At 43.6% G+C, this 24294-nt stretch overlaps 1 protein-coding gene across 3 annotated transcripts in view; it reads right to left on the bottom strand.

The window, feature by feature from the left end:
• Positions 1 to 24294, bottom strand: part of DGKD (diacylglycerol kinase delta) — a 58089-nt gene that overhangs the window by 5113 nt on the left and 28682 nt on the right. For 2 of the 3 annotated variants that reach the window (XM_066194094.1, XM_066194096.1), the window contains exons 4-29: positions 22342 to 22446; positions 21404 to 21536; positions 20736 to 20842; positions 20087 to 20212; positions 18935 to 19037; positions 18249 to 18411; positions 16080 to 16188; positions 15214 to 15353; positions 14364 to 14448; positions 13728 to 13822; positions 13541 to 13640; positions 13113 to 13386; positions 11314 to 11475; positions 10455 to 10583; positions 9392 to 9488; positions 8987 to 9097; positions 8150 to 8246; positions 7292 to 7399; positions 6581 to 6694; positions 6056 to 6190; positions 3506 to 3657; positions 2658 to 2769; positions 2399 to 2491; positions 1919 to 2038; positions 1459 to 1576; positions 65 to 195 (exon numbers count right to left, since the gene is read on the bottom strand). In XM_066194094.1, the coding sequence (XP_066050191.1) occupies positions 65 to 195; positions 1459 to 1576; positions 1919 to 2038; positions 2399 to 2491; positions 2658 to 2769; positions 3506 to 3657; positions 6056 to 6190; positions 6581 to 6694; positions 7292 to 7399; positions 8150 to 8246; positions 8987 to 9097; positions 9392 to 9488; positions 10455 to 10583; positions 11314 to 11475; positions 13113 to 13386; positions 13541 to 13640; positions 13728 to 13822; positions 14364 to 14448; positions 15214 to 15353; positions 16080 to 16188; positions 18249 to 18411; positions 18935 to 19037; positions 20087 to 20212; positions 20736 to 20842; positions 21404 to 21536; positions 22342 to 22446 (3219 nt within the window). The remainder of the gene's footprint in view (positions 1 to 64; positions 196 to 1458; positions 1577 to 1918; positions 2039 to 2398; positions 2492 to 2657; positions 2770 to 3505; positions 3658 to 6055; positions 6191 to 6580; positions 6695 to 7291; positions 7400 to 8149; positions 8247 to 8986; positions 9098 to 9391; positions 9489 to 10454; positions 10584 to 11313; positions 11476 to 13112; positions 13387 to 13540; positions 13641 to 13727; positions 13823 to 14363; positions 14449 to 15213; positions 15354 to 16079; positions 16189 to 18248; positions 18412 to 18934; positions 19038 to 20086; positions 20213 to 20735; positions 20843 to 21403; positions 21537 to 22341; positions 22447 to 24294) is intronic. The other variant, XM_066194095.1, reaches the window with a different exon arrangement.

Genomic DNA, 24294 nt, shown 5'->3' on the forward strand with positions numbered 1-24294 from the left:
CATTCAGCACAGAAGGTCATGCAGATGCAGCTGGCTATTTCTCATGAGCCGACCGTGAAAGTACCTTGAGGTCCCTCCGTTCAAGGTGCAGGAGCTCAGAGCCCCGGACGTCATGCCGGATGAAGATATCCTTATACTCACAAAGACTGAGGTGCTCAAGCCACGCTGCAACCTCCTCCGTTCCCCAGAGGTGAACTGTTAGAGATGGAAAAGCAAGAGTGCATTGAGTACCCAGAATCCCAGGAGACAGGGAGAGATGAGGACACCACAGCACTCAGTGCCAGACGAGGAGGGCAAGCAGGACCACAGACAGCCTCTAAGGGGAAGGCAGCACAACCTTCAAGCTCGAATGAAGGAGGTAGGGCAAAACAAGGTAAGAGATGTTCTCTTAAGAAGAGGCCTGCTGCAGTACAGCCAGGAGGAAGTGCATGCTTGTTTTGATAGGATGGGATATCTTTTGATGGGGAAAACTTTTTCCAAGTTTACCCCCATGTTTAGGAAGAGTAAATTCATCGGGTAAATTCTATGTACAAAACAACAGATTTATAAAATGTATGATGGAGTATCATACATTACATGCACAGATTAGTTTGCACATTATTTTGTACAACCACTTGTGCTCAGTAAACAAAATGGCAACCTCTCTCCCCCTTGTCTGAGGGAGAGAGGAAGAGTTTACACTTCCACCTTCCTGCACAGTCTCTAAATAAGAGAATAATAAAATTTCTCAGTTTTGGGAGGCAGTGAATGAAAACCAGCTTGTCAGAGAGGAGACGGTACCCACAACTCCATGGCAGAGGACAGGACCCAAGAGCCAAACAGAACAGGTCATACTTCTGAATTTTGGAAGAAAAGCCTTCAAAAGGAGACCATTAAACAAAAATCAACTAGAACAATTTAGAGAGAAAGTGTATTGAATGGCAATTTGTTGATTCATGGCCAGTTTTTATCTACTGACCAACAGGATTAAAGGTCAGGGAGCACCTGTGGTGATGCTAATCCCCAGTCAATTAGACATGAAACTTGATTAAAGCCTGAAGGTGAATCCATGAGAAAAGTATAATTTACTGTATCATAGAGAACAAGCAGTGAAAAGACTGGAGTTACACGGACTTGGGCCCCACAGTCATTTTTATACTGAAAACGCCAAAATCCTCAAATTCGCTGCCTTAAGCACCCTCTGAAATATCCCTGAAAATCTGTACAGTGTAGAGGAGAATTCTTCAGAGGGTACCTCCTGTTCCTGCTCAGGAAAGTTTGCATGGTACAGGGGGACCATGACTCAGAAGGAAGCAATAAGCTATTCAGCCACATGAAAAAGACTGACTGGACCTGTAAGAAGAGGCAGATGCAGGTGAAACAGAAGGAGAGGATGTGTGAAGAAACAAACCAAGAACAGGCAATGGTGTGACCACACTGATGTGACAAAAAGACACAGTGAATGAGCAGACTTGGTACCCGGCAATCCCATGCTACTATGAGTCTCCTTATTTTTGTTGTTCTTCTCCTTTTTAAACTTGGTCACCAGGCGGAATTTGCCACTGCGGCTGCGTTTAGAATAATCCAGCATCTGGTTCTGCAAGAACAGAAAGGGAAAATCAAGCACACAGTCATAAACTGATTGGAATGGACTAAGAGCAACAAGCACTGTCAAGCTCAGCTCCATGATCTTGTAAGAATGGAAAAAAAAAAAATCCTGAACTCATTCTGATCTAGACAGAAAAGGAAACAGTGAAAGTTGATCCCATGTTAGGCAAGGGATCTTAGCAGGAAATTACTTTCTTTAGCCCTAGGGAATCAAGTTTCCTTCTTAATAACTTTTTCTCACATCAGTCTTATAGTAACAGGAAGTCAAACACACAGAGCCAACTAGGGAAAAAGAGAACATCCAGGGAAAAATAGCCTTGCTCCTCCTCACCTCCTCATCACAGGGCTCCATAAGCTGCCACAGCCAAGGGATGTCTGCCAGTTTCCTCAGCTGGAGGTCCATGTCTGCCAGGGCTGCCTGGAGCTGCTCCTTCTGTGGAGGATCTAATTGCTGGATCAAGAATAGATGGAAGGTAGAGTTAAAAGCCTCATGGTAGAACACACAGCCAGGCCCTTGCCTTGAAATTCCTAGCTAACAAAGCAGGAAAGGAAGTGCAGAGCAGGTTTTCTTTTGAAAGGAAGTGCAGAGCAGGTACTCTGCCCAGACCAAGTTAACAATTCTTACATTTTCTGATCTCCAAGCTCCACAGAACACCCATGTAGCAAAATTTTTTGTAGCAAATGATACCTGGATGATAAAATCTAAGCTGACTTACTAAATCCAAGACCTCCAAAATGCTAGGCCAAGGCAACAGGAGGAGAGGGGAAGGAAGTGAGAGGCTGCTTTTTCCTCCTGCTTTGTGCTCCTTACCAGTGCCATTTTGCCTGCCAGCAGCAGCTCTGTCTCATTGTGCAGGGCTTTGACGTTATTCACCATCTCTACAACAAGGCTGCAGTTCAGACCCTGCAGGGAAGCAATTCATGCACAAGTTAAGCTTGGAAGTGCCGAGATCTGAGCAGTCAAAAGAAAGACATCTTAGACTAGCAAGGCCTACTTTTGGTCAGTCAGAATGGAAAACCAAGAGCTCTGGAGCAAAGACAGAATGGGAGACGCCAAGTGAGTGCAGTACCTCTGTAGACTTGGATTTAGCGTAGACTTTGTCCATAGACTTGGAGCTGGCATTGACAGCATGGGCAAGCTCCTGTTCCATGTCCTGATAGGACTGAGCTATTTCCCGAATGCTAAAGAGAGAATTACAGATTGCATCAGCATATGCTCAAAGCAGGAGATCTCTCCTTACTGGGTATCTCATTTTAACACCCATCCAAGTGACGAGCCAGGGGCACAGCCTCTGACAAAGCAGGGCAGCTCTCCTGCCACACTGAGCACAGGCAAGGAAATGCAGCTCTCACAGGCACAACATCTTCAGTTCTGCACACAAACTGGAATCAATTTGAAGTACAACCCAGGCATTTTAATACGACCAGAGTGATGTGACAGGCAGCTGCACTTACAGCAGCCTTCTCTAATGACTCTGGGAATTTCCTCTCAGAAGCCCAAAGGAATGCCTGACTAAAGGATGAGCAGGTAAGCATACATTCTGGGCACTGTGCAAAAACTTCTGCTGGGCATCAAGGTGACAAGAACCCAGGTTGTCACCTGAGCTCCTTCAGAGACTTTTGTTTCTTTTCTGAAAAATCTACTTTTTATTCAAAGGTAACAGGTTCTTTCAGGATTAAAGGATTCATGTTTGTTCATGAAAGTAACAGTTTTTGTTCAAAATGGCCTAAGAAAGCTCATTCAGCTTCAGTCCTCGTTCAGCTGGGACACTGAACAATGAATGATGCTACTCCCAGTGACATGGACCAGCAATGAAGCAGGTAAGACTGAACAGAAACATCTCTAGAAACAGGAAGAAGGACAAGAACTCCAGGCCCTAAAGGAGGTTCTATTCACTAAAAGCAAGTTGAGTCACACCTGTGGATCAGAGCACCTGCAGCTTGACCAAACTGGATGATCTGGGTGGATTCTTCTTCAGACATGATCTCTGGTTGCAGAGAGAAAGAGGAGGGTCGTGACAACTCACACTTCTGTTTGTCCTCCCAAGACTTCAGGGTGCTCTCAAATGCCTAAAAACACAGCAAGCAAACTATAAGGTACCTTGTAAAGTTCCTGTAAAAACCCAGTGACTGTGCCTATGCCTGTAAAACATGTGGATCTGGTACAGGCACTTTTCACTGCAGGGCCCACTAGTTAAGCTGCGTATAACTTTGCTAACCAGCTAGCTGGGATGAAGTTTTCCATGCCAAATGCTTGCCTTGGCTGAATTTCAACTTAAGCACAGTTTTAGTCAAAATTACTGGCCAAGTCCTGAGGGCCAGACTAACAAAATCCAAAAATTCCCTACTGGCAGCAGCCTTTTCTTTGTATCACCTTTACACTTCAGTATTACTGTGACACATCACAGCTTGAAATTAAAAATGTTCAAGGCTCTTCCTTATCTGGAAGTAAACTGGGCTTCCCTAGAAACTGATGGGCCAAGCAGCCGAACTCAGTGCTAAGACCTGTCCCATTTGCAACCTAACTGATACTCCTGTGGGCAGCAGCTAGTGGTGTGGGAAGAAGCAAATAGAAGGATCAATACTGAATATGGTGAGAATGGAAACTATGGAGGCCTGTGGTAAAGCACTCCCTTCCTCTACTGCCTCTGATACTGGAAAACCAGGCTCTGTGAGCTCAGGGCAAGCTACCTGCTGATCCCACTCTTGCTGATGACACTTCAGTGGTCCAGATGAGGCCAAATAAGGGAATTTGAGTTTTTCCATCTTCAGTTTAGGAAACTGTATATCCCAAATCACATTTGAAAAACTTTACTAAAGGTACAGGGTCACATGAATGAAGGAAGGACCCCACTTCAACTGAATAGGACAGGTATGCTCTGTGAAAGAAGGGGCATGCAACGACCTTTTAAAGGACAGCAGGAAAAACTAGGATAAGTTGAGACAAAGTTGAGTGTGCAACCGCAAAACTGGAACCTCTTCCTCAGCGACAATTCCATGACTGCTAAACCAAGCTGGCAGGCAATTAGGAAAGGGCTGACACAACCATAGCCATGGCTTCTGATGGCCCAACACATAGCACACTCACAAGCGTCCTCTATCTCTTGTGCTTCATGGCACCTTTTCCACCATGCCCACACATAGGTTGCCTCTACTTTTTCCCCTCCCTTTACCTTTGCAGCAGCAATCCTGTTCTCTCTTGCTCTCTGTGCTATCTCCTTCAGTCACTCTCCCTCCAAGTGTCAGTGTGATGCTGCAGAAGCTCTCTTACCCTTCACAAAAGATTATGTGCACTACTCCTGTCTCCTCTCCACAACATTCAGATCAGAACTGACAGGACAACTCTTTGAACTCAAAAGAGGATAGATTCAGCTAGATACAAGGAAGGATTTAATATGATGAGGGGGATGAAACACTGGCACAGGTTGCCCAGAGAAGTGGTAGATGCCTCATCTCTGGCAACATTTAGACCACAGGCTGGATGGGGCTTTAAGCAACCTGGTGTAGCGGAAGGTGTCCCTCCCCCAAGGCAGGGGCTTGGACTGGATGACCTTTAAAGTCCCTTCCAACCCAAACTGTTCTGTGGTTCTGCGATCAATACCCACTGCTCTCCCAGTTAAGAGGTCTCCGATGCCCTGTCCTACCATGACAGGGGCTTTGTATGCCCACCTTTACTTTCTTTTCATACTGACATCTTTGTAACTCCCTGCCAGGCAATGTGCCTCAGACCTGTATCAGGCTACTTTCCCTTTTTCCCTTTGTCATACTTCTTCTTCTTGTGATACAGCAGGTGAGTCCTTTGCAGAGGACTTTGATTTGCTCTGGAAGCTGGGTAAAGGGGAGTTATGCTGTAAAGCATGAAGAGCTGCTATCAACTGAACTGCATGGACAGTCACAGGGCTGGGAGGACTCATAAAGTCTGTCTGTGCCACAGCAGGGTCTTTATCCTTTCCTTTGTCTGACCACTGCTCAATCATAGAGCTAAAGAGCAAGGAGGCTTCCTTATCTGCTGATACTCATCATATATATTTGAAAATTAGGAGATGAGACTGACACACACTTCTGAACAAGGCATAAGACACTGTTTTACATGGTCAATGAGGTATAAACCACATACTGAACAATAATGAGAAATCAAAACATTGACCGTCTGAATCTAGACAACCCACAGCACTTGGCGATGCTGTGGAAAAAACAGCATGCAAGTGTGTTAAGAAACACTGTCACAAGGCACCTAGAAAAGGAAGTAAAATAAGTTTGCACAAACAACCTTATTTATACCACTTCCCAAGTGGTGAATGCAAGCCTAATCACATTCTTTCCCAAAAGATTCATGGTGTGTAATGAAATACGCGTCTTGTATTCACAGAGGTAATAAAATGGTCACATGTGGCCCTTGCCACGCTCTTCAGAAAAATGTGACATCGAAACACTTGTGTACTGCACAGGGAATTCAGGATGCTCTTACCCTGTCTCTGGTGAGGGTCTGTGCCCTGTTCTTATGAACAATCCAAATGTAACCTGGAGGCTGGATCCAGGCTTCTCCATCCACTTGCACGGGAACTCCCTCTTCTCCAAGGATTGCTATCTTTACTGTCCGGCACTGCAAGGAGGAACTGGGTCAGAAAAGCTCTAAAATGTTGATTTTCCAAAAGCATAAGCCATTCTCTGTCTTTCTAAAGCCCCTCCCTAGGTCCTGTAGCTTTGGTGCTACTTGAGGCACACAGGTCTAGGCAGCAGGACACACCTCACCCTGGAGCAGCATGGAACACCTGCTTTGTCTTTGGACTAATCTGTATTTGAATTGCTGGTCCAGCTCCCACTACAATGAATGCTAGCAAACAATTCCATACTCAAATTACCCCTGAGCATGGCCATTTCCAGCCCTGGTGGATGCTCTTCCCATGGACCAGAGAGAGCAGAAAGAAGGACTTTACAAAGTCACCAGCTGGAGAGGGGGCAGGCAGGAAGAGCTCACAAAAGCAGCTGATACCTGTGCAATCCGGTGATGCTGTAGGTTTATCACACGTGACACTGCCATCTGCATGCTACCAAACACGGCTACCACCTCCAAAATCTTGTCGTCGAAGGAAGGGGCTGTAAATGTCTGCCACATACAAGGGAGAGAGAATTCGGCTGAGGCACAGCTCTGTTGGAGAGGTTTCCTTTACCCCCCATTGGTGCCGACCTGGGGGTTGGCTTTCAATTGTGCCCTTTAATCTGTATAAAATTAACAACAAGGCTAGAAGGTGAAGATCAGGAATGAACTAGGAGGGAGAAACAGGAGGTTTCCAATGGCTAAAGTATAATGCAGACATGAAGGTTGTAGGCCACAAGCCAGTAACTATTCTTTTGAGAGCAGGCACTCCATTTCCAAAAAATACAATGTTTCTGAGTGAATCTAGCTGCCTTTGCCTTCACGGGCCTTTTTTTCTTTTTACTTCTCTGTGGGGACAAGATCAACCTAAAGAACTTCCTGCAGGTCCAAACGCTCTGGTGATGTTTCTTTTCTGAATCATTACAGATTGCCTGGGTATGAAAGCTGTTCAAGGCTGGACTTCAGTATCTCAGCCACTTCCAACAGAAAGTGCATGCAGACAGGCCCCCTTGCCCTCTTCCTCCAAGCACTATTTTTTCAGAGGCTGTGACCTCAAAAGCAACGGGAAGTAGAAACATTACCTGTATGGTCTTAGAGAATACTCACATCATCTTCCTTGGTTCCCCCCCAGAAGTTAGTGCCTCCTGCATAGCTCGGAATGTTGAGTACAGCAATCCCCTGGAGACTGGGCAGAGGGATTGGCCTCCCGTCGCACTGCACAGAAATGAAGGCAACACTACTCTCAGCCCAGCAGGAGAGAGACCCTCCTGCCAGAGCACATGCTCTGTGAACAGAAAACAGCCAGCGCCATCTTAGTAATACATTAATTCAGGCTTCTTCCAGCTCATTCTTGGCCTAGAAGAGTAGAAGGTATTCACTCAAGTCTCATGAGCCACACATCTTCTGGCAGACACAGATTTTAGAGAAATAATCTTGCTTCTTTTCCTCTGACAGGAACAGGGCACACCTCAGAGGCTTGGAAAAGCCTCTTGATTTATTTCTCAAGTAAGCGGAATAAAACTCCTGAAACATCCACGTAATGAGGGTCTTCTCCTGCAAGTTACCTGTTTATGCCATACATAACCTATACAAAAATATTTCTTTTCCAGTTGAATGCACATTATAAGCATAGGTAAATTCAGAGCCTTCCACTGCACCCACCATCTAAAATGCTGTCCTGACGTGATACCACATGGAACACAACAATGCTGAACACTGCATTGGGAACAGCAAGTACTTTCCAGCAGGATGACACTTCTTCCCTTATGGGCTGAGAATACAACTTATGCTCCAGAACTAGGAAAAGCCACTTTTAGTTAGCTCGGGGTGACATATTGCCAAGTACACTTTTTCAGGCAGGCAAATGTCACCAAGTCAAACGACTGTGCCAAAAATCCCAGTGCCTGAAGGAGATGGAATTAGGCATCCCAGTCTTAGGAACAGAAGAACATGCTAATTCCTCACCTCCAGCAAGACCTTCTGCTCCAGGTTTTTATATGTTCTGTGCAGCAGCTCCTTGGTCCCCAATACTCCATACCACATCATGTTCTTAGTACGACTTCTAAGGGGGCAAACAAAAAGACAAAAAGTCAGCACAGACATTCACCCTTTCACTAGGAAGGAATAAAAACTTCACACTGAAATGGTACCTGCTACATACTAAACCACAAAGGTGCTTTCCTTCGAGAAAGGGTCGATCACCCCAAGTGGTTACTGTGCTAGGAAACTTCCCTTTAAATAAACGTCAGGTAGGAATCAAACATAAGTAACAGACACTACCAGAAACATACACAGACTGCCCTGGCACAGAACTTGTCCATCTCATACACCAGGACATCAACAGTGCTTGGCTGTATTAGCTCATATACACCAAATGTAGCCAATCTCAGGCTACACAGAGCATCCTGTAGTTGCTCAGGTATTCAAAAGGCCAAACCTGTGGTTTATACTGAATCAGGATCAATGCCAAAACCAGCTTCTGCCACATTTAGAACTGAGATGTGCTTCTCTCTCAGTTAAATAGCAAGCCCAAGAGAAAAATGTGCGAGTGAGATGACATAAATAGAAACAGTGTGCTAAATCTGCACCAATGTAGCGATTTAAGTACCTTATAGCATAATGAATCAGTAATAAATCAGTAACTTTCCTCTTCCATCATGATTTCAAGCCTTGAAGGAGCATTACGTAGACAATACACCTATTCAGCACGTTGTACATAATCAGCCTCAAAACCACACAGAAGCATGAAGTGGTTCAGTCACTTCTGGCACCAATCCAAAGGTCATTTAAAACCAAACCCACCTGCATTTCTCTGGGTGCTCATCACGTTTGTTGTTGAAGTCCAAAGAAATCTTTGCATCCAGTCCAATTCCAAAGTAATTATTCATGACACACTTCTCTGTGTAACATTCACTGCCAAACAGAAGAACAAAACTTCCACTCCTAAGTCTTGGTACCATTTGCTGTTTATCTCACACAGAATTATTTAGATTGGAAAAGACCACCAAGCCCAACTGTGTCAGATGTGTCACTGCATGTGTAACTCCATAAACTGATCCTCAAGCCCTAGAATCCAGCATACGGATCCATTTATGTAACTCCAGGCTGCTGCAGTCCATTACTTTGGTCTATAAACTAATCCCCCTCTCTGCTGAGGTCTGTTTGCAAACGCCCACTCCCTCCCTTCAAGCTCCTGAGCATACTCACAGATTTTCAGGCTCAGAGTTAAAGGGATCAGCATGAATCAACAATCGGCTGATGACAGAGCTCCCAGGCAAAGAACCTGACATGCCAGCACGGATATCTGTAGGAAAATTGACCACGGAGAAGAGCATGACTAATAATATGCAGAAAGCAAGTAACTTTAATCTCAAAGACAACAGGAGAAGAGTTGATACATTCTTCCCTGTCATTCATAAAGAATCAAACAGCATTAGTGCTTTCTTTCACTCCAGAGGTTAGATCTTTTGACAAGGAGAAGGGTTTCTGGGGCTGCTGCAGGGTTTCTGACTGACAGTGTACTGCCTAAGGCTAGCAGCACAGTTGTATAGAAACATGGAAAAGGGAAACAGGAATGTCTGCAGCAGCTTTTTTTTCCTTGGGTGAGACATGCAATATCCCTGATACAGTGAGTAGAGAAAAAAGAGCAGGACTGAAACTATGATCCAAGTTGTTCAAGAATTACTGTCTTCTGCTTCTTAAATTCTTTACTGGTGACCCACAAATAGTAGGTTTTCCAGAGAGAAAGGAAATTACCGGCCTCCATCAGGAGCAATTTGAACAAGTAATTTGGGTGAAGAGATGGAAAGATACGGCCATAGGATGGGGAGAAGTTGCTGCACATCGTGTGGGAGGTGGGAATTCTGCTGTGTCTGAGCACTTCCAGTCACTTCAGCCTTCACATAAAGGAACTGCTGCTCCCAACCTATGGCTGCCATTCTTCAGAAACCTTTCTCAACAGCATCATCTCCCCCTTCTCATGGTTACTTTGAGACAAGTATCTCTTGGCAATTGGCATCTAAATTCTGCCACTGAATGGCATTAATAAAAATCTGTGTCTAAGTCTTAGCTACAAACTGGAAACTACTACAGCTCATTCCAAGCCTCCGCTTGCAGTTTCCCACAAAGGGATTTGTCTCACGGTCGACCCTGCACCAAAGGGCATCTGGCAGGACAATCTCATGTTTTCACACAGGGACTGCAGCCTGTGCTGCTGTCACCCATGCTCCAATTGGCTGCCTGGGTGGGAAGTGGTGGGTGTTACACTTACTTGGGTAGAGGATTTTTGTGTTCAGCATTGGCAAGTTGTCCCGGCTTCCTGTCTGGGGAGGAAGGGATGCAGAGCTGCCCAGTGACAAACTTCCTTTGTTTATTAGTCTTTCACAAGGAGACTTGGAGGCTGTAAAACACAACACAAACTTGGCTATTGACAAACACAGTGCTGTGATTCAGACCAGCACATGCCAAGCAGCAAGACTGGGTTAGGAATCACTCAACAGCAAAACACTTGAGCCCCCAGAAAACGAAGAATTGACAGAACCAGTCATTAAGAGACAGAGATGTCACAAATGTGCTGCTGGAAAACTCCACAGATTGGAAGTACCAAAATGCCACAAGAAAATTATTAGAAATGGAGATGAGAAAAAGCTGGTGCCAGCAGCACGACAGACAGGGTATTTGGCTCCAAATCAATACTAAGGAAGTTCCAAATATACCTGCAGTGATCACGGATCTTTAATAAATTACTCACATAACACAGTTATTAAAGTAAACTGGCTGCTGTTCTCTGTCATCTACAAAGGATGACAGGGAAAGTGCTCAAGACTGTCCTTGTCCAAGCACTGAAAGCCAAGAGAACCCAGATTACTGGCTAAGGTGCAAAAAAACTTCTGAATCCTAGGCTTCATATGCTAAGAACATGGACCAGCCATGAGAGATGCAGCAAAAAATGGGGTGCATAATGCACAGGCTAGAACACAGAAATGTGCAAGGCCTGAAGAGCAATCATGCAAAAATTTGAGAAAAACAGAACACAGAAGCTAATACACATAACACCTCCTTCCCTTTTTACAACTAACAGAACTGTTATCCACAGCAAGACATGCATGGTGGCAGCCCCAGAGCAGTACCTTTCCTTTGGCTCCTCCCCTTGGACACTCCATAGCTGCTGCTGTGTGATGATTGCATAGAAATCTTGTCCTCATTCCTCAGCTCCTTGCCCTCCTCAGAGGCTGAGAGACTAAGGAGGAAGCCCTCTTGCTCCTGGGTCTGGGCATTCTGCTCATCTACAGCTGTATGAAGAGATAAAGTAGGTGAGTGCCTCGCAGCTCTTCTGGCAAGGAACACCACCCACTCATAAATGTAAATAACAACAGGATGGGACTCAGAATTCCCAATTCCTTAAAGGAAAGAACAGGAATAACACAAAGCTTTCCTTTATCATTTGTCTCAGCACAGCTCTGGAGAGCATTTGGAAGCAGGTTGGCTTAGCCTCTTTGTTTACTTTGCTGAGCTCTTTAGCAGTGAGGCTCTAAATAGAAGTGTCTATTTTTAATGCCACAGGTAGTCAGGCATCCTGAGATGTAAACTGTGCTAGAGGTGATGGGCTTCCATTTATTTGCACTTAGATGTTGCCAGGAATTCTAACCAGACAGACATGAAATGATTAATGAACTTCCTGTTTGTTTGATCTGTAGTGGTGCAATAACATAAGGCACTTGAAAAGGGAACTTAGACACATATAATTAAAAAGGAAGAAAACAGCAGTCGCAAAAACCAGTGCAACCAGAGGAAAGAATTGGATTGCACACTTTGGAAGAAGAAAAACAGTTTGGAAAAGTTGAACAAACACACCTGAAAAGTAACTGGAGTTTGCTTGAGAGCTGGTAAGATTTAAATGCCAGCACGCTGCCTAAAGATATCAAAACTTCCTTTGCATGCAATCAACAGGCCTCTTTCTACCCAGCAGCCCCTGCCAGGCACAGCTCTGAATGCCCTCAGCTGCTCCACCAGCTCACTGCCAGCACAGCTCACCCCCTTCTTTCAGGCTCCTCCCCTCTCTTGTGCTAACCCTGTAGTCCATCAGAACTGCCCACGAAGCAATCCAACCCACTCACACAGCAGAAACAGGAACATTTCTAGCTGGATTAAGCAAATTGCTTGGGCTCCAAAAGAACTTCATAAACATCAAACTGGCCTTAGGTAAGCAGCAGCAAAGTAAGGGAGCACGAGGTCAAGGCCTCCTACTTTGGTCTCAGTTAACCCCTGACTTCATGACTAACACTTGAAGACTGATACCTTTCTAAGGAAAACGAACTTGGAGCACTGGGGTGTGTGCCTGGAGAGAGACAAGGGTCAAGATGTGGAGAAGAGGGTCACCTGCCTAAGAAGTAAACATCAGAACAGAACTGACTTGCACCAAAGTTCAGTATTATAAGTTTTTTCCCAGGGACAAAGCTCATTTAAGAAGTTCCTGCCCTCTCCTGCAGTTGTACCACAGCAATGTTTTGCTGGGCTCTGCTATAAAGAGATGGAAACAATTAAAGTTTAAATACTTAAAATCCCTTCTTCCCAAGTATTTTCAGATCTGTTTTACAAGCCAGGCCACACAAAGCTGCACTGACACAACTGCGGTATGGGTGGGGACAGACAGGAAATGCAAATTAACAGTGTGGGAAGGTAGGAACTTCCTAAACCAGCCCGATGAAGAGAACACACCTTGAACTTCAGACTCATTTACCAAACAATGTTTCCAAAAGGTGGGCTTGGCAGAGATAACACTGAAACTAAATGACCAGGCACACTGAATAGTTTCTCTAGCTCAGGAAAGCTGCTTTCAATAAAGAAGCCTGCTGCCCCCCAGAATGAAGGAAATTGATACTTCTTAAGAGGCTGTAGGAAGTGATGAGCAGGACTCCTGGTGGGTTACCTTTCTCTGCATGCTCTATAATCTGGCGAATGGCTTTTTTCAAGCTGTTGGCTCTCAGCATGAGCTGCTCTCGGGGACGGAATATCTGGGGCCGTGCAGTGCATGCCGAGCCCACCGACAGCTCACTCGAAGAGTCACCAGCACTGCCCGACCCATCCCCGTCCTCCGTCTCCTCTGCAATGGTGGGAGGAGGGTTGGGCAGGGAGGAAGATGCTTGAGATTCATCGTTCAGTGTCTTCAGCAATGAGTCCAGCTTCTCCTTCAGGACAGAGCACTACATGAAGAAGAGTGACATTTGAGTAGAACTAATGGTTGCCTGGGTAGCTCATTCTTTAAGTGCTAACTGAACTGTTGCTATCCCAGCTGTCTGAAAACAGAGCAGTTTTACACTTCAGCAGTAGAAACCCAAACATTTTTTCAAAGTTTACCTTCCTGGCCATGACTTCTGACTCCTCTGAGCTTTCTGTTGCCTTCTCATAGGCTTTCCCTACTCGAGCCACAAAATCCTTCACTGTCTCACAAAGCACCCTAGAGAAAGGAGGAAAACAAAATCATGCAAGGATTGTGGCAGGATTTTCACAGTGCAATTTAAGCAGTTGTCCTCTGAGTACTCACTTGGCTGAGGAAATCACCACTGAGTGTTGGTCAGAAGTCAAAATTTTGGACAAATGAGCAGCCACAGAATCTTCATAGCAGAGAATCTTCTGCACCTGTTGACAGTCAGAAAGAAGCCACTGGGGTGCTGCTTCCCAGCATTACAACATATGCTATGAGATCCTGGCTCCTCTGAGAGTACCTATCACTCCACGGATTCTTTTTGCCCCAAAACAGTTCTACAGTCCAGGGCTCCTTTGCTCCCTGAAGACCTGAATCTGATAAAGAAACTAATTCTGAACCTACAAATCACCAGCAATGCAATTCTTAGAGTCTCTGATCAACTACAAATCTAAAAGCACTGGAGTTTTTTGTGACTGCTTTGCAGCTTGCCACTATTTCAAACAACTTGACGTCATGAAGCAAATAAAAGGCAGTAATTTCCTTTCCATTCCAAAGTATCTTCTCCTCATCCCTCATTACAGCTGTTGCCTCTGGTAACCCAATCTCCACCTTTCTCCATAACACTTCACTGACTTAAAGCCCCAGATCTTTGCGGCTCTGGCTCAGCTCTGCTCCACTGGAGCTCAGCCACTGCCTCCTATCTTGTGTGCCCCAAGGCTGGTGCTCCAGTCCCCTGCCCCTCCTGGGAGGTACCTCTGAATTCTCACTGCAGTCTTCAGTGACTGTGGAAGTGGAGGCCTGGCGAGGGAGTTTGGTTTCATACACCATGATGCTCCACCTGTTGAGAATCATACTTGTCACTACAATGCAGATGGTTTCCTCTGTTATCCAAACATAACACGTTAGAACCTCAGAGTAGAACAAACTGCACTTTGGGGAGATACCACTGATATAAAGAAGCCACAGAGTGGCAATGGAAATACAGAAGGGCTGAACTGGATGGATACTGAAGAAGGATGACACTATGAACAAGTAATCTACAGCACACAGAACATTGCTGTACTTCTTCCCTCTCCACAAGAATTCCATTGGCATTACTTGATCCAACATAAGAGATGACAAGATGCAACTCTAAAGACATGAGACAGTTTTAAATGTACAAAGATATATACAGGAAGTATCAATACCAAGGGCAGACATCCACTTCTGCATTTGGCTTTCATTCTAAGCCAAGCTCAGGATAAATTGGTCTTGATTTACCAAGAAGAAATTGCTTAAAAAAAAAAGTCATGACTTTAAGGCTGTCTTAGGTTACAAGGTAAGTTTGTTTTCAAACTAGTACAAAGCTTGACAAATTCAATTGATGAGGACTCTGGGACAGAAGAGAGGACACTAGAGCACAGATAATTTCACTTGTTACTGTTCTGCAGCAGAAACGTGGAAAGCCTTGCTAGAAGGTGACAGTTCATTATCAATGACAAAATGTTATCTGACATTAGTAAGAGGTCCAGAAGCTTGACAGAGTCAGGACTGCCCTGTTCTCCTGGAAGGATACCTTCACACTAGTCTTGAAGAGCAGATGATGTTAGTGATGGTTACTCACCTGTCCAGCATTTTGGTACTGGCCCTCTCCAGCTTCTCCAGGATCTGTGGGAGCTGGGTATCATCATCACAAGCAGAACCCCAGCCTAAAACACGGGCAAGGTCATTCCCTGTTCCCAAGGGCAGCACTCCCAGCTGGCACTGCATTACAGAAAAGAAAAATGAAAGTGATATTCAAATGAGGAAACACAAGCCAGGAACAGCCATGGGTAATATGACTGATTCCTTCACACACCAGTCACTGGGAAACAGCTAGTCCCAGAGTGGTAAAAAGTAACTGGATGGGAAAAACAGCCAGAAGAGCATACAATTAAGGAAAAAAATCCCTCTACTTTGGTTGTGAATTGAGAGAGGAGCATTTTACAGCTACCACCTCAAGGAGCACCTCACTACAGTAAACCTCCTAGAGGTTTATATTTAGCCATCAGGTGGTGCCACTGTGTTTCTGTAAAATTAGCACAGACAGCTCCCAGGCAAAACACTGATATCTCTACCCCAGTGATGTTTCTGCCTATCCCCAAGACTCAGACACTACACCAAGAGAATTAAAGGGAACAGTATAACCCATGTGGAACTCCCCAAGTTTTCTAACCACAGCCCTTTCAGAGCATGTCTCTGCTGGCAATAAAGCAGGAGTACTCAGAGATCCTCCAAAAGCTGGATCTTGTGGAGGAACACTGGAGACAGGCATAAAGAATTAATCTATTACTGGATTCATTTCTTGCAGAAAACAAGTGCAAGAGCACTGCTATGGTAAGCAGCTTCACTCCTGGGGCAAATGACATTCGCATGACCAAGGAAAGTCCTCTTCAGCCCATGCTGTTGTTACTTCATTCCTTCATCCAACCAAGCTCTTGGGGCAGGTACCTGCTTGTGAAGGTTGAGGCTATCAATTTCAGAGAGAACCCAGCCAACACTTCCGTCCCCACCACAAACTAGAATCCGGAAAGTGTCAAATTTCTGGAATAAGCGTAAACTACAGAGAAGAGAAAGAAAAAAGCAAGAAGGAAAAAACAATCAGCTGTTACAGAAAGAAATTATACTTCCAATCTAGGTAATAAACATGGCAGTGTTGCTTAAAGTAGGCACTGATTTTGCAGTGAATGTGGGTCACTGCCAGATTACAGATGAATTAAAATGGTTATAATTAAGGAATTATAAATACAGCTAAGCAACTTACAATAGCTATTCACTACAGAAATATCTCCCAAGACATACTCATCTACTAAAGCAGAGCACTTTTGTCTCTACAGAAGAGGAGACAAGCATGTGATAGCTGATTTTCCATTGAGTTAACTCCTTCTTGCAGCCTTGCTGCATCCAGCCTAACACTAGTTATTTGACACGGTTCTAAGGGCTCTGATGTCACTGCCTTCACACTCACGGCCACACCAACTATAACAAAGCTTCAAGAGGGAGATCTTCATGCAGCCAATCAGCCATGAGACAACTGCAAGAGGATGTGAAACATCACTAGCTTTAGTCCTTCAAGGAAAGCAACATAAATCACTGCTCTGGTGCCTTGTCTGTCCCACAGGCAGGCAAACAGCTCATCAGCGTGAATTTCTCCATTCACCCACTGCAGAATAATAAAAACAACCTCTCCTGTTTGAAGCTGCTTCCTACTGAACATTTTTGAGATCTGCTCCTGCTTGTATTTTGGCTTTGTGTGTATGTTTTTTTACTGTTATTACTTAAACAGGATTTGCTGTAGTACATGAAAATCCTTATTTTATCAAGCGTTGCTGACACACAAAAGATGACTACCAGAAATAACAACATCTTATGGTGGAAGTCTGACTAGCATCAGCTGAAAATATTCAAATTATCAAGAAGCAGGCTTTATCCTGTACCATCACTTCCTTTTCAGGCAAATATATAAGAGCAGCTGTTTTAGAAGTGTGCACCACAGCTCAAGAAGGTATTTGATTCCTTCCTTTCCATTCCTACTTAAAAGCAAAATACCTCAGGACAGTCAGTCCAGCTGGGGAGGGGAATAAGAAAAGTACTTAATTTTACAAGTATTTTATATATTATTTTTCAGCCAAACACATCCCCTCAATAGAAAACTGCAGTTTTAAACACTTTGCCAGTGTTTTGCAATATGCTGTGGCAAAGAACTACAACAGTTCTCAGGAGAGCAGAACCAGCAGAACCCAATGATCACTTATCCAGGAACAGACACTCCCAGATTTAGCCCCCTGCACTACAGATCTTGTCAAAGACTTGGAGTCACTGTGAAGAAAAGATGAGGGAAATTTACCTTGCGTTGGCTCTTATTGTAAGGAGCACCAATTAATGACAAAAGTTACTTAAATTTGGTGCAACAGAAAAACATTTGGAAGGGGGAAAACTAAAGACCAAACTTTTTTTTTAAGTGAGAGTTGAAGAAATACACAAAAGAAATTTATTTCACAGCACTCACTTTTTTTATATCCAGAGATATTCTAGCATAATTTAGCAAAGAGTCTGAAATGTAACTTAGATGCTAGAGCAAAATCAACTTTACCAAACACACGTAAGAGATCTCTCCACAATATCACCACAAAGTCTTTGAGGGATGAAGTTTCACACACTTTTCAGGTAAGATATTTCTCAATAAATCTCATCTTGACAATATTAATTTGCTATCTATGACATCTGCCTGTTCACTTGAGATAAGTGAAATTAACTCTTCTTAGCAGTACATCAGGATGCCTCTAACAAGACTGTTTGCCGACAAGTTTTCTTACAGATTCAAGCTCTCCATGTTTGGTCTTCTTCCAGGGGAGTGTTCCTGGAATTCCCCCAGAACGCCTCAAGCTGTCCTGCTATTACTGATGAATGGATATAATAACCTTTTGGACAACATTTTTCGTTTTAGCTAATCAATAACACTTAACACAGAGAGAGGAAAACCCCTCCAAACCTCATGTGTTTCAATTTCTCTGACGAATAGGTTCCCTGTTACACTTGAGGATGAGCTTAACCAAATAAATCCCTCGTACTTTTTGGGTATTTACAAGGAATTTTTGTTTCCATAGAATATCTGCCTACCCAAGGTGAGGTCCTCCATTCATGAGGTCAAAGACCTGGGCTGGATTCAGGAGCTGTTTGAATCTTCGTAGAAATTTTACGCCTTGGTTGTCTCCACTTTTTGAGTTGACAAAGACCAACAAAGGGCTTGTGCAAGAAGGGGGACAAGTCGCTTTCCAGAAACCTGTTGGGGCAAATGGAAGAGAGAGGGAGGAAAAGCCAAGAGATGTGAAGCTGCCCATGGGGATGGATGGAGAGAAAAACCAACAGCCCACACCCCAGCCCAGCTGTGAAGCAGCTAATATTTTCCTTGTGCTTATGGCACCCACTGGGTGAAAGCCAAATATGCACAGCCCTGAATCCAACATGATCCACACCTCATGCTGCCAAATGTCACATTTATCTCCTAGCAGTAGGCCAAAACTTTCAGCTTCCCCAACCTTCCCAAATTGCTTCTGCAATATAGTAATTGTCAATAAATTTAATCAGCTGCAGCTCAGCAAACACTGATATTACAGGGAGATAAAGCTGAATGCAAAAGCAAAACAAATAGCTCACTGCCATGCTCAGCAATGGCTCCCAGTGGTGAGTTTCAGCAACACCAAAAGCAGAATTTTCAGCTGACAGAACCTGGCATTAATAGTGCCAGCTGAAGTGACTGTGACTGAGAGGAAGAGAAAGAAGTGCTACTTACTAGAAATACTTACCATCTGAATCAATGCTGTTAAGAGCAGTAGGAGGAATGACAGACACTTTGCAGAGCCCAAGAGGGCACTTGTTTGGCAACAACTCTTTACATGCTGTGTGTACCTGGAAACACCACCAAAAAAGAATAATTCACACTCTTTTGGACACTGCGATGTAATTCCTAAAGCCACCCAAAAGAAGTTGTAAGAGGAAGAAAGGCACAGGGGGTGAAATCACCAAAAAATGTCAGTTGATGAATTTATTGATAAAGTTATTTTAAGAATTATTTGATTAGAACCTTCTATAAATTCTCTCCGTTCCATTAGTATGTATTTTCCTGCCATTCGAATTTAGGAGACCAGCACTTTGAGTGCTGAGAGAACCAGGTATCAGATTCCGTGGCTTTAGCAGCCTTCAGGCATTCTGCTTTCAAAATCCCAGCCTCAGCTGAGAGATCTGAAGTAGCAACAAAAGAAAAAGCTGGGAACTCAAGAGAACAAGACAGCAAAACACAAAGCAGGAAGACATGAGGGACATAAGAGGTAAGAGAAGGAGAGATTATTGAAGCCACCCAAAAAAGGAAATACTAAGTAGAGCAGGGCTTTTCTGGTACATAAAGACTGCAATATAAAGTGCTTGGCAGTTAAGCCCCCCATTCTAAAAACATATTTTGTGGTACTTCTCTTACTAGTATTACAGACAACTGCAATCATAGCAAGATTTGCATCACTTCACTGGTTAGGCAAGAGCAATCTATTGTAATGGAAGGTAAATTGCTATTATTAAAATAGCTGAGTATACTTTATAGCTTGTTGCACCTTTTCAACCTGTAGAAATAAAAAACCAATGGCTCCTTAAAATCCAGTGTAGTCCATGACTGAAGCTTTGATTCATGTCTACTGTAATTAGATTCTTCTATGAAAGCTCACTCTCAAAATAAAATGAGCTTGGCTAGAAGCTGGATACTTTTTTCAAGTCTTGCTTGTACGTATCACAGCAGCACTTTAGAGCACAAATTAAATTTCTATTTCTTGCAGAACAATAGTCCTTCATGGCAAACAGTGACAGTATGGTTAGAGATTTTATTCTAAGCAAGTGTCATTAAAACAACATACCACAGAGCTGATCAAAAACTGTCCTTTTACTGAAATGATCACACTTATTCAACTCACCATGGCTTTGCACCACAGGCAGCGCCAGTCTTGCAAACGAAGGACACTGCCACAAGTTTTATCACACACAGTGCATTTGGCACTCACAGGCAGGTTTCCTTCCAGCCACTGATGTGGCATTGAGATCTGCAAAAGGTACAGAGGGACAGAAGCTTAAAGGTACAGGAGGCATCATGACTCTGAGATTCACAGAGAAGCAACTCTTTATATGCACTATTTAAGGACAGCAAAGGCAATTTCTAGAAAACACCTGAGGACAAATTCTGGCATTTTACATCATGCTCAAGCACAAAGAGTCCAGGTGACTCAGCCCAGGCTACCCAGGAAACACTGATTTGCATCAGACATCCCAATATACTAAGGTGCTGTTCCAAACACTCCTTTATTTTTCTTTTGCAAAAACTTAGATCAAGTTCCCCAAGCCTCCAATTATGTAAACTCAATTCCCCCAGTCCATAGCAATTTATTCCTACTAAGGAGTCCCTTGCTATCCTGGTTGGACTTTTCACACAAAATCTCACACTCTAACAGTAGAAATCTTTTCCATGTAAAGGCAGAATCTGCTATTTATGAAGTGGAAAAAGCTATAGAACACAAGACAGTGCTTCCATATCAAGGTAAGGCTGGAAAAGTTCAGACTAACACCTACCCCATCCTCATCCTCAATGATATCCTTCCCAATAGAGGCCAGAGTTGTCCACTTACAATTGTTGGTTGCCCGCACAGCACAGCGCTTGTGGGCTTTAAACTTGCACACTAGGGAGGAAGAGAAGAATGTATTAATCCTGATCAGGAGGTCTAAAATAGCAGCGTGTATTTGGCTCCAGAAGAAAGCATGGGCACACTCTATCCCCTCTTAGCACTACCAAAATGATCAGCTGTAAGTGTTCTGATCTAGCTATTAATTCTTGTCTTGTCATTTTTGCCAGTTGCTTGTAGAAAGCTTAATGATCACCTTGTTAAATTCAACATGATTTACATAGTTGCACACTCCTCCATCATTTAACACAGGAGAGGTGTCACCACATTCATGTTAGAAGCATGAGCTGTGCACAGCCAGGCATTTCTGCTAAGCCAAAGCCGAGAAAGAAGAACCCTCCTGGCACTCAAAAATTTAACGAGGACGTGGATACAAGTACAATTATTCTCATGAATAGGAGTCTTCTTACGAATATTCTCTCAGATACCTCAGAAGTGTGCATCTGCTCATTGCAGACATGTGACTTTACTAAGGGATGGCAGTATTTGGGTATATGGGCAAAAACAAAACTAAAATGAGGCTGTTCCCCCCCAGGCAGAAGAGGAGAGCACACTTACCTTCACAGGACAGCCCATGTGACGTGACCCCAGACAAGGCCTCCCGACACACGTTGCAGTACGTTGGCCGGGCATGGGAGCAGGCGTACCAGTTGTGCATCCCTGAGAAATGGTCCATGCTGTACTGGGTAGACTGGGGGTAGAAATGCATTACAGCAAGGTCTAAAGTACAGCAACAAGACTTTCTTTTTCTCTGAAGACTTGAATGAAGCAGTCAGAAAAAGCAGAAACAGAACACTTTTTTACCAGGAAAGAGTGGGCCACATGCAGTTTATACACATTAGCTGAAACTCAAGAAGATCTCTAAGGCAAAAAAGACTACCTGAAGAAGCCACACCTTCATTACAGCTCCTGCAAAACCTCTCATCCTTGTGGTAATACAAGCGTGTCTAGGGAAATGAACTGGAGAGTTTATCTGTTGGAGAATTTATCCCCATTTTTTGTCGGATTAAATTGCCAGAAAGATCAGCTCCCCCACCTGGCTCGCTGTGTAGCGGAGAAATGCTTGTGCCAACATAAGGGAGAGAAGTATGAGAGCGGGAAAAACACAAGACAGCTTTTTGTGGTGGCAGTGCTGGTCTCACTCAGCCCCAGGAAGCAGAGAGATGCACTGGAGCTGGCAGAATACCAAGCAGGCAAAATGTGAATTAGGGCAAGGAGGATAACGGAAAAATGAAAAGGCAGTAGGAGGGGAACTTTGCTTCATAACCTATCCATGCTCTGAAAATTCTCTCCAAATTCCCAAGGGAGCATATACAAAGCCAAACATGCTTTGAAGAATCACTTCAGTGTATTTGGGATCAGTTTTACAGAAGGTCCTAACACCCATTAGAGTCAATAAAATGACTTCTATTATCTTCACTGGAAGCTGACTCTCAAAACAAGCTGTGATTTAGCAGAGGAAGCACAGAATACAAAGGAACGCAGTTTTCTATTACCTCAAAATGTTCCCGGTTCTGTACAGTCTTCAGTGCTGCAATCCAATCTTCCATCTCTTTTCTGTTATCAGCACAAAGGATGAGTTTCCGACATGGAGTGATAATCTGAAGAGATCGAAAACGAGGAGTGGACATGTCAGTGAGAGACAGCAAGAGAACACCTTACCACTAGTGCAGTCTGTTGAAGCTATTTTCAGAGCTGCACAATGAAAGTTATTTGCACCTCTGAACCAGATTTCTCTTCCACCATAGCACACCTTAACTTCTTCCTCAATGTACAGAACCACTGAGATTTCAGCTGTCATTCCCAATACTGAACTGAGTAAAGAAATCTCTCATACCTAAATACCAGGACAACACAGATCAAGAACAGAGCAGCAGGAGTAATTATGTGCAGAATTTGCATAAGTCTTTTTAAAGGACTTACTGTACTTTTAAAACTGGTAAGAACATTAAGACATTTTGTTAATAGCATAGTATACCAGTTTCTAGCAATTAATGAATTAGATAACATACTCTACAATATCATACGAAGAATTTGTTTAGTCATGACAATCTGTTTTGTCTCCCTCATGGGGAGGGGAGAAATGAAACAAAATAAGCAATTTGAACCCTCATGTTTCCTGAGGGCTTGTTCTACATACCTAAAAGATATTCTAACAAATGTTCCCCTATCAGCCTGAGGCTGTGGTGAGTCAGCCCCCTTCTACCAACCCTATCCTCAGTGTGTTTGTACCCTGCATTCCCATGCATTAGTTGCCCTGTGTTAAATAAACAGTATTTTAACAAACCAGCAGAAGACACACAGGGCGGCTAAAGTTTCCCTCTGCCCAGGGAGGCACCAGGTGCCTGTGTTCTCTGCCACCAACTCCCTCTCTTTCAGTCAGCTGGTGGCAGCAGAGAGAAATAAAAGCTCTCTGCTTTCCAGAGGACTATGCTGTTCTCAGGACTGCCCATTCAGCTGGAGTCCAGACTTGACTATATATCAACCTTTATTCTTCCTAAGACAGAAGCCCTTCTTCCCCACAGTGTAGTTATCTCACTGTCTTTTTGTGCACACGTCTGCATTGATTTCCATCAAGCTGACTTAAATTAGACTGATACTGAAGTGTTTGCAAGGCCTGGATTTAAGAAAAGCTGCATAAGGTTTAGCACTGTTAATAAAAATCAAAAGGCTCCCTTTTATGTCAACTCTAAAAATTTCCAGCAGTCCAGACTCTCCTGCACCCCTCTACATATTATACATGAAAAAAATTGTCTACATCATCTGCTTTTCAAGCAAATTGTACCTAACATCTGAAAGAACGGATTAAAATAAACTAGGATTCTGTCACTCTGAGACCCAACCATTCAGCCAAAGTTTTGTTAATGAACACTAAAACACCCACACACATCACTCCAATACGTGCTATCCCTGTTTTCCAGTCTGTTTCTCACTTCCTTCATCACCATTCACAAAACAGATTAAAAATAAAAGCCTCTGAAGTTGAACACCAAACTTTTAGTTGATGTTGAAGTGCCTCAGAGCATCTGCCAAGATACGTAATATCAACAAAAGGATGTACTGTCAACAAAAGCATGTAATGTCAACAAAAAAGATACACCTCGAAAGTTCTGCTTTACTTAAGGTCTTCAACTTTCAAACTGTATTTCTTTTCATTGACAGACTGTAGATTCACCTGCAGTAACACCACCTTACCCAGAGGCACGACCAATATCTAGAAACCGGTGCTACAGGCACATCAAGTAGGCAATGAAAGAAGCTAAAACCCTTTTTAAAGAAAGGACTGGCCATTCATATTAGAAACACAATTTTAGCATTTGGAGCATTCTATCTTGGACAAAACGACCTGATCTGTATCAGCTGTAAGCACAAAGAAGTAAATATTTATACTACTCTAAAAATAAAATTTTGAAGAACTTCTTCTCTCTTCCCTCACTTTCCTTTAAACA

The sequence above is a fragment of the Chamaea fasciata genome, unplaced genomic scaffold (assembly GCF_029207755.1).
Source record: "Chamaea fasciata isolate MVZ Bird 193981 ecotype frontalis unplaced genomic scaffold, bChaFas1.0.hap1 SCAF_11, whole genome shotgun sequence".
NCBI classification, from domain to species: Eukaryota; Metazoa; Chordata; class Aves; order Passeriformes; family Sylviidae; genus Chamaea; species Chamaea fasciata.